This window comes from Trachypithecus francoisi, unplaced genomic scaffold (assembly GCF_009764315.1).
Source record: "Trachypithecus francoisi isolate TF-2019V2 unplaced genomic scaffold, Tfra_2.0 Contig01440, whole genome shotgun sequence".
NCBI classification, from domain to species: domain Eukaryota; kingdom Metazoa; phylum Chordata; class Mammalia; order Primates; family Cercopithecidae; genus Trachypithecus; species Trachypithecus francoisi.
In genome coordinates, this window is record NW_022681431.1 from 26,315,402 (window position 1) to 26,329,095 (window position 13,694).

At 38.8% G+C, this 13,694-nt stretch overlaps 1 protein-coding gene across 8 annotated transcripts in view; it reads right to left on the bottom strand.

Annotated features, from left to right (window-relative positions):
* NSD3 (nuclear receptor binding SET domain protein 3) overlaps nucleotides 1-13,694 on the bottom strand; it is a 115,325-nt gene that overhangs the window by 37,888 nt on the left and 63,743 nt on the right. For 7 of the 8 annotated variants that reach the window (XM_033231133.1, XM_033231125.1, XM_033231120.1 and 4 more), the window contains exons 8-12: nucleotides 11,889-11,989; nucleotides 9,396-9,441; nucleotides 6,407-6,537; nucleotides 5,908-6,036; nucleotides 4,826-4,952 (exon numbers count right to left, since the gene is read on the bottom strand). In XM_033231133.1, the coding sequence (XP_033087024.1) occupies nucleotides 4,826-4,952; nucleotides 5,908-6,036; nucleotides 6,407-6,537; nucleotides 9,396-9,441; nucleotides 11,889-11,989 (534 nt within the window). Of the gene's footprint in view, nucleotides 1-4,825; nucleotides 4,953-5,907; nucleotides 6,037-6,406; nucleotides 6,538-7,287; nucleotides 8,530-9,395; nucleotides 9,442-11,888; nucleotides 11,990-13,694 lie in introns of those variants that run through there. The other variant, XM_033231142.1, reaches the window with a different exon arrangement.

Sequence of the window (13,694 nt, forward strand, 5' to 3'; positions counted from 1 at the left end):
TAAGAATTTGACTATTCCAAGTAATTCATATAAATGGAATCATACAATATTCGTTGGCCTTTTATACCTGGCTTATTTCATTCAGCATAAAGTCCTCAAGGTTCATCCATGTTATGGCATGTATCAGAATTTCTTTTTAAGGCTGAATAATATTCCATTGTAGGTACATATTACATTTTGTTTATTCATCCATCAATGGACATTTGGATTGTTTCTACCTTTTGACTACTGTGAATAATGTTGCTAAGAATATGAAAGTACAATTATCTGTTGGAGTCCTTTTTTTTTTTTTTTTTTTTTTGAGACGGAGTCTCGCTCTGTCGCCCAGGCTGGAGTGCAGTGGCCGGATCTCAGCTCTTTGCAAGCTCCGCCTCCCGGGTTTACGCCATTCTCTCGCCTCAGCCTCCGGAGTAGCTGGGACTACAGGCGCCCGCCATCTCGCCCGGCTAATTTTTTTGTATTTTTTTTTTTTTAGTAGAGACGGGGTTTCACAGTGTTAGCCAGGATGGTCTCGATCTCCTGACCTCGTGATCCGCCCGTCTCGGCCTCCCAAAGTGCTGGGATTACAGGCTTGAGCCACCGCGCCCGGCCTTTTTTTTTTTTTTGAGAGAGAGAGAGTCTCACTCTGGTTGCCCAGGCTGGAGTGGAGTGATGTAATTACAGTTCACTGCAGTCTTGACTTCCTGGGCTCAGGTGATTCTCTTACCTCAGCCTCCTGAGTATTTGGGACTATGGACATGTGCTAGGCTAATTTTTCTTTTTGTTTTTTTGTATTTTTGGTAGAGATGGGGTTTTACCATGTTGCCCAGGCTGGTCTAGAACTCCTGGACTCAAACAATCCGCTCGTCTTGGCCTCCCAAAATCCTTGGATTACAGGCGTGAGACACTACGCCTGGCCCCTTCTTTCAGTTCTTTTGGGTAAATACCCAGAGTGAAATTGCTTGATCATTTGTTACTCTGTTTAATTTTTTAAGAAACCGTCATCGGGTTTTCAACAGCCACTATGCCATTTTATATTCCCACCAACAATGCACAAGGGTTCCAATTTCTCCATAGTTAAGCCAACATGTTGTTTTCCTTTTTTTTGATACTAGTCATTCTAATGGGTATCAAGTGGCATCTCATTGTGGCTTTGCATTTCCCTGATTACTCTTTTTTTCTTTTCTGTTTTTTGTTTCTTTTTTTTGTTGTTCTATTTTTTTTTTTTTTTTTTTTTTTCTAATAGAGACAGGGTTTCACCATGTTGCCCAGGCTGGTCTCAAACTCCTGAGCTCAAAGAGATCCACCTGCTTTGGCTTCCCAATGTGCTAGGATTACAGGCATGAGCCATTGCGCCTGGACCCCTGATTACTCATTATATTGAGCATATTTTCATGTGTATATTGGCCATCTGCATATCTTCTTTGGAGAACTACCTGCTCAAGATCTTTGCCCAATTTTGAATTCAGTTGTTTAGTTTTGTTTTTGTTTTTTTGTTTTTTGTTTTTTTTGAGACGGAGTTTTGCTCTTGTTGCCCAGGCTGGAGTTCAAGGGAATGATCTCAGGTCACTGCAACTTCTGCATCCCAGGTTCAAGCGATTCTCCTGCCTCAGCCTCCCGAGTAGCTAGGATTATAGGCATGCACCAGCATGCCAGGCTAATTTTGTATTTTTAGTAGAGATGGGGTTTCTCCATGTTGGTCAGGTTCGTCTTGAACTCTTGACCTCAGGTGATCTGCCCGACTTAGCCTCCCAAAGTGCCGGGATTACAGGCATGGGCCACCATGCCTGACTTGAGTTGTTTAGTTTTTTATTGCTGAGTTGAAGGCGTTCTCTATATATTCTGGGTATTAATGCTTTATCAGATACGGAATTTGCAAATATTTTCTCCCATTCTGTGGGTTGCCTTTACATTATGTTGATAAGACCCTTTGGTGTACAAAAGTTTTAATTTTGATGAAGTACAATTTGTCTGTTTTTCCTTTTGCTGCCTGTGCCTTTGGTGTCATATATATGAAATCACTGCCAAACCCATTGTCATGAAGCTTTTCCTCTATGCTATGTTTTCTTCCAAGAGTTTTATAGTTTTAGCTCTTACATCTTGGTCTTTGATTCATCTTGAATTAATTTTGTTTATGCTCTTGGGTAAAGGTCCAACTTCATTCTTTTACAGGCATATATCCAACTCTTCCAGCATCATTTGTTGGAAAGACTGTCTTTTTTTCCACTGACTAGTCTTCACACCCTTATCAAAAATCTTTTGACCATATATGCAAGTGCTTATTTCTGGGCTTTCTATGCCATTGGTCTATATGTCTGTCTTTATGCCAGTATCACACTGTTTTGACTTCTGTTGCTTTGTAGTATACTTTCAAATGAGGAAATGTGAGTCCTCTGACTTTGTTCTACCCAATTGTTTTTTTTTTTTTTTGAGACGGAATCTTGCTCTGTCGCCCAGGCTGGAGTGCAGTGGCCGGATCTCAGCTCACTGCAAGCTCCGCCTCCTGGGTTTACGCCATTCTCTCGCCTCAGCCTCCCGAGTAGCTGGGACTACAGGCACCCGCCATCTCGCCCGGCTAATTTTTTGTATTTTTTTAGTAGAGACGGGGTTTCACCATGTTAGCCAGGATGGTCTCGATCTCCTGACCTCGTGATCCGCCCGTCTCGGCCTCCCAAAGTGCTGGGATTACAGGCTTGAGCCACCGCGCCCGGCCAATTGTTTTTTTTTTTTAATAAAAAAGTTTTTTTTTCTTTCTCACTGACAACATCCCATACTTAATTGTTTTTAAAGCAAATTTCCCTCTTAAATTTTCTAATAGATGTGTACCATATTAAATAAACCTAGCCTCTGTTGGTAGAATTCTCCTGGATTCTAGAGTTAGGAGAGAAGCCCTAAGAGTGTTTTAATACTGAGATACATGGTCCTTCTTATCAATATCTTAAATCAGGGATTGCATACTTGATATAGTTTGGATATTTGTCCTCACACAAATCTCCTGTTGAACTCTAATCCCCAATGCTGAAGGTGAGGTCTGGTGGAAGGTGTTTGGATCATGGAGGTGGATCCCACATGGCTTGGTGCTGTCTTTGCGACAGTGAGTGAGTGTTTGTGAAATCTGGTCATTTAAAAATGTGTAGCCCTTTCCCTCAACTCTCTCTCTTGCTCCTGCTTTTGCCATTTGAAGTGCCTACTCCCACTTTGCCTTCTGCCATGACTGTAAGTTTCCTGAGGCCTTCCCAGAAGCCGAGCAGATACTGGCACTATCCTTCCTATACAGCCTGCAGAACTGTGAGCCATTTAAACCTCTTTTCTTTATAAATTACCCAGTCTCGGGTATTTCTTTATAGCAATGCAGGAACTCCCTAATGCAATATGTGAATGCTTAAAGGGGCCAGGCAGGATATATAAGTGACTTGAATGACTGAGTTTTAGAAAAAGGAATAATGGGGAATGTGAGGAGCCAGGATTACATGCTCCATCCATGTTCAAAAATGAAAATGCATTCTGAAGGTCAAATAAAACGATGTGCAGATAATATGACCCAGGGGCTGCCAGTTGGCAAACTGTTCACAAGTTTTACTGCAGAGTCTAAATGTGATGAATAAAATATTATATAAGGGGAAAATTTTAGGCTATATGTTCTAAGCAGCTTCCATAGCTTACTTTATGTATGTGTGTGTGTATTTGTATGTGTGTGTATGTATGTGAATGACTGTATATTGGGATATATGACATATGACTTGTGATGTCCATTCTATTCACCAGGGCAGTAGAAGACCATGAGAAAGAAAATATAAATCTGGAGTCCAGCTGCCTGGGTTTAAATCCCAGAGTCATCATGGGCTATCTTTGTGACTTTGGGGAAGCTACTAAACTCTCTAATCCTCAGTTTCTCCTTCTATATAATGGAAATCATAATAGTACCTATCTCATCATGGATCAAATGAAATAGCAGGAGAAAATGCTTAGTACTTGTAGCACCTAACACTTAGTAAGTCAGTGTTCGGTTTAAAAAAAATTACTAACTTTTTGTCTGAAAGATTTTAGAAGGCATACAATCAAATAAGAAAAGATAAAATAAGTATCTGTAAGAATCAAAATAAAAGGAAAAGAAGGAGTAGAAAAATAACAAAGAGTCAGCATATCATGTATACTTGCTATCCAATTGGCTTTAGTTCCTCATGGCTAAAACAAAGCAAAACAAAACAAAAAACATGTCAACATGGTTCCTAGAAGCATGTCCCTCTCATCTCGTTATTTTTTATTTGCCATGTTGTTACAGATTAAACAACTACGACTTGCTTTCCACGATATTAACCAGAATTATAGCTACTGAGAGAAGAAATATAAACTAGCATATTTATTTCTCTACAAATTATTTTGGTAGGTAGTAGTCTATGTATAGTGAGATAAGAAATAAATGGTGAATCCCAAGTTTAAAAAATGATTTCCAGTAGCTCCAAATTTCCACTAAAAATATAATCACTGTGGTTATGCACTGATACTTATTCCAGTCTCTTAAAGAACTTTAAACCAATTTATTGAGCCCCCAAAATCTCAAACCCATCTGAAAAATAACTCAATTAAATACTTTGTATAACTCTTTAGATAAAATACAAATTCATCTTGGTACTTTGACAGATTTTATGGTAGAAGGCACCAGTAGGAGGAAATTTAACTTTTTAAGTCTTGAAGCCAAATCTTAATTTGTTGAAATACCTTTGGGAAGAGAGGAGGAGGGCTAATAAAAGTGATGGGAACAAGATGGCCTAGGAGACGTTGCCAGTGCACATTCCTGGCACAATCCCATTCATCTTTTCATGACTATCAAAATAAGTCATCTTACCGGTTTTACATTCCATGCAGATGAACTTGCTATCAGGGAGTGATGTCAATCCCAGGCACTCTAGGTGAAAGTGTTTGCAGCACTCTCCCTCACAAGGAATCAGAGAGTCACCAGAGCTTTCACAAATCTGTAATATGGCAAAAAGCAGTGGTTCTCAAACTTTGGCAAACATCAGGACCACATGGGCGGCTTGTTAAACACAAATTACTGGGTCCCTCACCCACAGATTGTGATTCAGTAGGTCTGGTGGGGGCCCCAAGAATGTGCATTTCTAATACATATCCAGAAGATGCTGATGTTGTTTGTCCTTGGCCTTCACTTTGAAAACCAGAGAACTAGACAATTACAGTATTTCCAGATCCAATATGGTATAAAGTTTAAGGTCATACTTAATCTTTTAGGATTCTTTCTTTGGGATCTGCATATTTAACTTTTCTTCACAGGACAAAGCAGTATTTTTCAAGAACAGTAATAATACACTGAGAAAGTTATTACTTTAAAGTTTTGAATTTAAAGTTTTTTCAGGCCGGGCGCGGTGGCTCAAGCCTGTAATCCCAGCACTTTGGGAGGCCGAGGCGGGTGGATCACGAGGTCAGGAGATCGAGACCCTCCTGGCTAACACGGTGAAACCCCGTCTCTACTAAAAATACAAAAAAAAAAACTAGCCGGGCGAGGTGGCGGGCGCCTGTAGTCCCAGCTACTTGGAGACTGAGGCGGGAGAATGGCGGGAACCCAGGAGGCGGAGCTTGCAGTGAGCCGAGATCGCGCCACTGCACTCCAGCCTGGGCGACACAGCAAAACTCCGTCTCAAAAAAAAAAAAAAAAAAAAAAAGGTTTTTCAATCAGTCACCTGCCATTTACTTCCAATTAATAATAGTATATCACACTAAAGATTGGCATGTGGGTAAGTATTCCAACTCAGAAAGGGAAAAAAAGAACCAGAAAGAGGTTTTAGATCTGTAGCTTTAAAGTAATATCATAATAATTTAGAAACATATTACCCTCTTCAACAGGAGTTAAGTCTATTACCGGCAGAATATAATAGCAATTATTTCAAGCCATAACACCAGTTACCTGCCTACCTGACATACAGTGTCCTTCTTACTCATTCCAGTGCCTCTTCTCGACAAACTTGAATCCATGGACTGCACATCAGAAACGTCTGCATCTGCAGTAGCTGAAGGGCTATCTACTTGCTTTCCAAAGCCTACCTACATAGAAAACATAGCATTTTTAAGAAAAACAAAACAAAAATTCCCTCAAAGATAAGATGCTATGAAAATCCTAGTAAGACTTGCTCAAACATTAGATCTTGACACAATAACCTCTTTTTTCCTTCCTTCCTTTCCAAAATCCACAGATATCGTAAGTCTGCTGTTTTGGGAAAAACTGTAGTTAAAATTACAAACAAACTATAGTTTTGTTATATAACATGAGAGCAAAAGAATTAAGAAGCTCAAAATAACCAAAGTGATTTTTTTTCTATGAGTATTTTAAAAAGTCTCAATTTCCCCAAATAAATAAGGCAAAAGCATTATGTTCAAGAAAGAGCACTTTGTCTAGACCTTTGCACATATTTACCTGTAGGTCACTCAGTCCTCTAGAATCGGAGTCAGATGTGTCTCTGTATGCTGAACTAGTCATTTCTACATCAGTTGAGGCGCGACTCCTTTTCTTTAGAGGTTTACAGGAATCTGAAATCTCGCTGGCACCTTAATATAACACACTGAAATTAATCCTAAAATAGTACTTAGGGTTTGTTTTAATTTTTTTGTGTGTGGGAGAATATTTTCTTTTCCCAAACTCATCTTTAGTGTGGAAAAAGCACAGCTCTCTTTGTAACACTGAAGTAATGAGTCAAAACTTCAGAACTTCTGACCTTCCTGGTAGTGATTGATTAATTTACAACCGCTCTATCAAAACATTTAATTCAGTTCTCCTCTCTAAAGCTATTTTCAGTCAACAGAGCCCACGTTCCAACCTAAAAATCAATTCTATCAAAATTGCAGCATAGCTGATGGATTTGGAGCAATTCAAAGAACCATTCAATTTGGAGGGGGAAGACATAAAACCCAACACACTGTGTAGCTTACAAATATGGTTGCAGAGACATCTCCATCTTGTTTTTATTAGGGATGTGACAAATCTTTGATTTGTATTCGATTCGTACACGGATAGTGCCATTTTCCCCTGAATTTTGCAATTCAGTTGATTATTGCCCCCCAATAAAATTTGGATGTTCATAATTGTTCATCTGTGACTTCCTTGGTGAAGTGGCATTTATTGTGACCATTAACAAGCGCTGCAGCACATCTACATATGTCATGCCATTTAGGAGGCACATTGCTGAGGGTTGTAAATGGACAGTGTTCAAGTGCAGCCAAATCACGTAGAGCTGGATGGAAAGGCCTCTATGTGGAATTTGTGCGGGAAGAAATAAATAGGAAAAAAAAGGCAGAGAATAGTGTGGAATTTTTTTTTTAAAACTGTGTGTAATACAAATCCAGCCAAAACAATAGTGCAAAAAGTTACAAAGCAACAATCTCTTGGGCTAATGCAGTATAGGCTATACAGAAACAGCCACGATGAAATGTGCAGATCAGGCACGGTGAATACCAAGGAACCAAGGAGACGGTTAATATTTCAACCCACAGTTTGTGTTTTGGATTTTTTTTCCCCCAAAATTTCCATACAACAAACAGACATCTAGATCAGCCCAGCAAGCTATGGTGGAAGTGTGCAGTCCAGAAGAGCCCATGGAGAAACAAGTCTCCTGAGGCCATGAAGATCCGCAACAGGCTGAGTGAGAGTAGCACTTGGAACATAGCCACGTTCTGTGGTGGAGGAGGTGGGCCTCGTTAGACTGCTCAGATTACTGGAACCTCGTTATCACATCCCATTCTACAAGTTTTTCACTGAATGTTTCCTGACATCTATAAATGAGGGTGCCTGCCCATGTTAATGCTGATTAAAAAACACAAGTACACAAATCTATCTCCTTCATTGCTGGTGTATGGACCCAGAACACCACCACAAAATATTTCCTTGGCCTAAAAGATCACTGGATTAACAAGGAGTTTTAACAGAGGAACAGGAGTGCTGTACTGAGAGGCTTTCGAAGGGAAACACAGGTACCGCCATTTCCGATGAGTTTCTGAAAATGCTAGAAAAATGACAGACTGCCAAAGACAGCTGTCATGCTGTTCTCCATGATAACGGCACTAATATTAAAAAAAAATAAGAACTTTTAATGATTGTAATGTATACAGTTTGGGCTGTTTGGCAAAACCCTGCAGATGTGCATTAATGATGCTTTATTTAAAAACAAAAAACCAAAAACAGTCCATGTTGAAATTGATCAGTGTAAGTTAAATGGTGGTTTTTAGGCTGGACCCATGATTTAAGCTGTACCCATCCAGCTCAAACCGAAAAAAAAAATCATTTGACTGTAAAAGCAATTGTTCAGAGTCTTGAAGAAGAAACCAGGCAGGAAAATGCCAATAATGATGATTGGCGAAATCAAAATCGAAAACAAAGAAACTGTTTATCGAGCCGCCGACAAAGAAATCTTGCATGGAGACTACAAGTCTGGAGTTTCTGGGATGAAATTGTACAGGAATCTCAGTCCACAGTTTCCTCAATCGCTGCGGAGACGGAGCTGTCACTGAATCTGACAGAGCCCTGCACTCCCCGGTCCGCCGACCCTGTGGAATGGTGGAAACACAACGCAATCAGGCCTCCTAATCTCGCAGCGATCGCGATGTCTTTTCTTGGAGCTCCGCCAAGCAGTGTTCCCTCCGAGAGGCTGTTCAGTTCTGCTGAGGATCTCCACGGAGACCATCGCTGCAGACTTCTCCCCGAGAATGCAGAGAGGCTGTTGTTTTATTTTATTTTTAAATAATGCAATTTGCCCAGAGTAAACTACAGGTATTAAATACAGTTTGATCTCACCAAAAACGCACGAATCATGCTATGGAGTTTGTACTGTAGTCAAATTGCACACAGAAAATACAGATATAAGTTTAAGCTTTCTTAAACTTTGTGCATATCTCAAATAGATTCGCATAAGGTCATCTAATAGTGGCCATAAATATGCTATGAATCATTTTAATTTACAAAAAGATTTTACAGCACTGTAAAAATAAATGTGGCAAGATTTTTTTCAATCAGCTTGTCTTGTCTGATTTGTCATAGTCCATGTTTGACAAACATGAATAGCTACTATTCGGTATTCAGTCGAATACCAAAAAAAGTGGATTCGTCACATCCCTAGTTTATAAGCCAGTGAAACCCCAGAATCTTACGGAGAAAGGCTGGAAACAGTATCAAGTCTACGTGGTGTTCTCCAATTTACCAAAACAAGTAAGACTTTTCACGTGGAGGTACAGAATAAGATCAACTCTAAAAGTCACACACACACACAAACACCGGGGAATACTGCAATTTCACACTGAAGAGCAACAACAATGATTTACAGAGACAGACAAAAATACATGGAGTACAAATAAGTAATTCTTAAAAATTGGTTTTAATCAAGGAAATGCAAAGCAACATTATAATACTAACTCACCTTTCTGTAATCCAGTCTTCACTGTAGACTGAGGAACTGTTTCAACCTGTTTGGACAGAAAAATACAGCATTAACAAAGAATTTTTTTCCCTTTTAATTATTAACAGAGGGAAAAGATACTTTTCATCAATCTAAGTAATGATGAGTGATTAATGTATCTGAAATCTGAACTCAGTCCCATCTTCTGGGTAAAGTTCTCTGTCTCAAGATCTGGGAGGGTTTAAATCCTAGCTGCCTGTGCTGAATATCAAGTGACAACACACAGCCACATGCTCTCTAGCAAAGACTTTTCCCACCATTCCCTTGGTATATGAAGAGAACAAGAATACTTTCCTCAGTGTCTGGAAGGCAGGAGAGGGGTTGTTTCTGCAACCGGCCCCAATGTTGCTAAAAACCCCTCCCGCCCCAAAGACGTTAGGATAAATTTTTACTTACTATGATACTCAGGTTAATGTAACTCACGCCACTTTAAGACCCTTCCGCGCCTGCACTCACAGCTAAGTTGCTGGGAATCAGGACCCTCTCTGTAGAGAGTGCTACAGGGCTCCATACAGCTGGAAGCTCAATACTTTTGCTGCTAGTACAAACTTAAGAAAATAAGTTTGTGATATTGCAAAAGCACTTTCTTGAGTGTCTTATGAACAGTGTCTTGATCCTACATTAGGAGAGCGAGATCAGAAGTTATTCTGCCAATGTATATGTAAAACACGTGGTAATTTGAGGATTGAACCATTGGAATTAGAGAAAGGAGGCTGTTTGGAGGAGTTCCTGTTTAAGCTATAAATTGAATTTCATGTTTAAGATGTGGTGAAATATGAATGTTGAAACACATTTTGTAAATATTTAAGGATTGTTCTAAGCTTTTTAAAAAATTTTTATTTTTTTTACAACAGGTAAAAAAACATACAACAGAAACGCTTTTATAAGATACAATTAGTAATACAAATATAAAATCTTCTAAACAATCACTGGTATTATTCTACTACTAACTATAACACAGTGGCATTAACAATTTGTCCCACTTTTTGTACTCATTCTGCTTATTAGTTTTAAACTGACTGGTCACAGATTGAATTTGGGAACCAGCTGGCAAAATCACAACTTCATTTTGGAAATGAATACTATAGATTTTCAAGAGCTTAGAAAGATTTTTTGGAATATAGTTTCCTAAGTATGCAGTATGAAAGTTAATATGGGGCCGGGCGCGGTGGCTCAAGCCTGTAATCCCAGCACTTTGGGAGGCCGAGACGGGTGGATCACGAGGTCAGGAGATCGAGACCATCCTGGCCAACACGGTGAAACCCCGTCTCTACTAAAAAGAAAAATACAAAAACTAGCCGGGCGAGGTGGCGGGCGCCTGTAGTCCCAGCTCCTCGGGAGGCTGAGGCAGGAGAATGGCGTAAACCCGGGAGGCGGAGCTTGCAGTGAGCTGAGATCCGGCCACTGCACTCCAGTCGGGGCGACAGAGCGAGACTCCGCCTCAAAAAAAAAAAAAAAAAAAAAAAAGAAAGTTAATATGATAAATGAATGACAAATTAGTATATGATTTAAATTTTAGTTAAATATTCTGGAAAAACAGTTTCACTCGCTTGGTGATACCACAGAGCACCCACAAAGTTAGTTTTTAAATTTGGAAGTTTAAAATGATGAAGGAAATATTTTAAATAGAAAAGCTCACATTCTTCCATATTAAATGGTTTAAAAAATATAAAACTTATTGGAACTAATTCTATTCAGAATTTGTTTTGTTTACTGGCAGGTATTTAGGCTGTAAGAATGGATATCCTTTCACTAAAAAAATTAAGAAAAAATCTGATTGTGAGTTTAAAGAAGAATGGCTTCTAAAATTTTCTTTGAAAAGGTCATTTAAATGAATCTTACTACATTGATTACACTGGTTTAATACACTTCAGTCAATATGCAACCCCCCATACACACCTTTTTCTACCTAAATATTATTTATCTGACAACCTGATAGCAGGCGAATATTCCATTGGGAAAATAACATTCCAAAAAATCTGCGATATTAACAGAAAAACCAGATCATCTATGATTATGTTTCTTAAATATAAGAATATAAATTAAATTGATTTGTTTAAAAATAAAAAAAAATACATACCAGCAGCTTAAACCAAAAATCAAAATTTGAAAAAAAAAAAAGGAACTCAATGATGGTTCCAAATAAAAATCATAAAAACATGAAATCATTTTGCTGATAACAGAAACTTCTAAATAAATGTAAAGGAGTTTTTAAGAGTCTTGCACCACTGGCTTCCCATCTCCTGAAGCCTGTTTTCTGTGAAAATGCTTGAAGCAGAATCACAGGAATGGCTGTATTAAAATTGAGCACTGGAACCCACTGGGACAGAAGCGTAAGAGAGTCCAGAAAGGAAACTCAGTGTGGGGGAAAGTTTCTCTTTCTTTTAAGACAGGAATGTAAGCCACAACATTTACAAATACAATGTTTTAACTCTCTACATGTAGGAAGCCAACCTGCTCCTTTTTGATCTTCTTCTTTGGCACAACCTCAGTGGATTTCTCTGATTCAGAACGAGTTCTAATTGATCTTCTCTGTTGCTTCTTTTCTACTGAGCCTAAGAAATGATTTAAACACACAAACAAAAACTCATTTAAGGATACCTTGACATCTATGTAGTTAAGATATGACCAAATTATTTGCTTTTCTTACCTATTACTTTTGGAATTTTAATTAAAGTCATTAAAATCTGCTAAATACTCAGGAGCATATAAATTATTTAACAGATCAAATTGTGAAGGCTGATGAGCTGAGACTGGGATTCACAAAGGGTCCTAAATTATACAAATAAAGGGGGATTGGTTTTTTAAAAATTAAAAAGTCAAACTAAAACAGCAGAGACATTGTTTAGTTTTAAAAGCACATAAACATCTTTAGGTAAATATAATTAGGGAATGAAGGGACTGAAGGATGCATAAAAATAACTTTATTACCCACTTGGCATTAGAAATTATTGGTTCAAAATTCAATTAGTGCTACACATTCTGCATTTTAACAAAGGAGTTTAATTAATTCTATAGGTAAAATGGTTAACAGTGCTTGTTGCACTTATGTAAGTTTTGCTATTGTTATTAATAACAAAAGCAGGAGAAGCAGGAAAGGCACAAAAATGTGACCAAAACCTAATCATTAATTTGACTATCAAGGGATCTGTTATATTTTGGAAATAATTAGTCATGGAAAACTAGTTGAAACAAATTATCAAGCTTTTTCATGTTTTACCATTGTAAAACAAACTATTAAGATTTTTAGGCCGGGTGCGGTGGCTCACGCCTGTAATCCCAGCACTTTTGGAGGCCGAGGCGGGCGGATCACGAGGCCAGGAGATCGAGACCATCCTGGCTAACACGGTGAAACCCCGTCTCTACTAAAAATACAAAAAAATAAAATGAGCCGGGCGTGGTGGTGGGCGCCTGTAGTCCCAGCTACTTGGGAGGCTGGGGCAGGAGAATGGCATGAACCCGGGAAGCGGAGCTTGCAGTGAGCTGAGATCGCGCCACTGCACTCCAGCCTGGGTGACAAAGCGAGACACCATCTCAAAAAAAAAGATTTTTAAAGAGTACAATTCTTTAAAAGCAAATTGAAGAAAACTCACATGGACCCCATTTTTGGAAAGGATAAAACTGAAATTGAAGAACACAACTTGAAATAACACTAAGTCAGGAATGATTTCATTCTGTGAGCCTGAGGAGGAATGATACCTGCAATGCAGCTGTTCTCCATGTTTTCAGTGCCTGGACCACCTACATATTCCTTCCTAAATCATAGTCACCTCTGGCTTGCCATAGGAAGAAGCCACTAAGACCTATAAACTCAGATAGAAGCTCTATCTAGCCTTTCATATAACCTTTATATTTTCTGGTTTCATTGCTCTTGGCTATGTATAAATGACTTCCCTCACTTTAGTTCAAAGCCAAAATGAGGGATGCCACTACTTTGTTTTGTTTTTGGGAAGGAGTGGGTAGTTTGATAATAATATATTGTTTTGGAGCTGTGGTTAATTGATTTACAGTAATCACAAATAAAGGTGTTGGCTCCTTTCTTTACTCTCACTCTTCTCCTTACACTGACAAAAATGTTTACTAAGACAACAGATATGTTATCCTCCCAGAACCACCTGAGGATCCCAGAGATCCATACTTTAGTATAAGTGTCAATATTCAAATACTACTAGGGAGGGCAAAAATGAAAATGGAATTGCTTAAAAACAGAAAAGGCTGGGCGCAGTGGCTCATGCCTGTAATCCCAGCACTTTGGGAGGC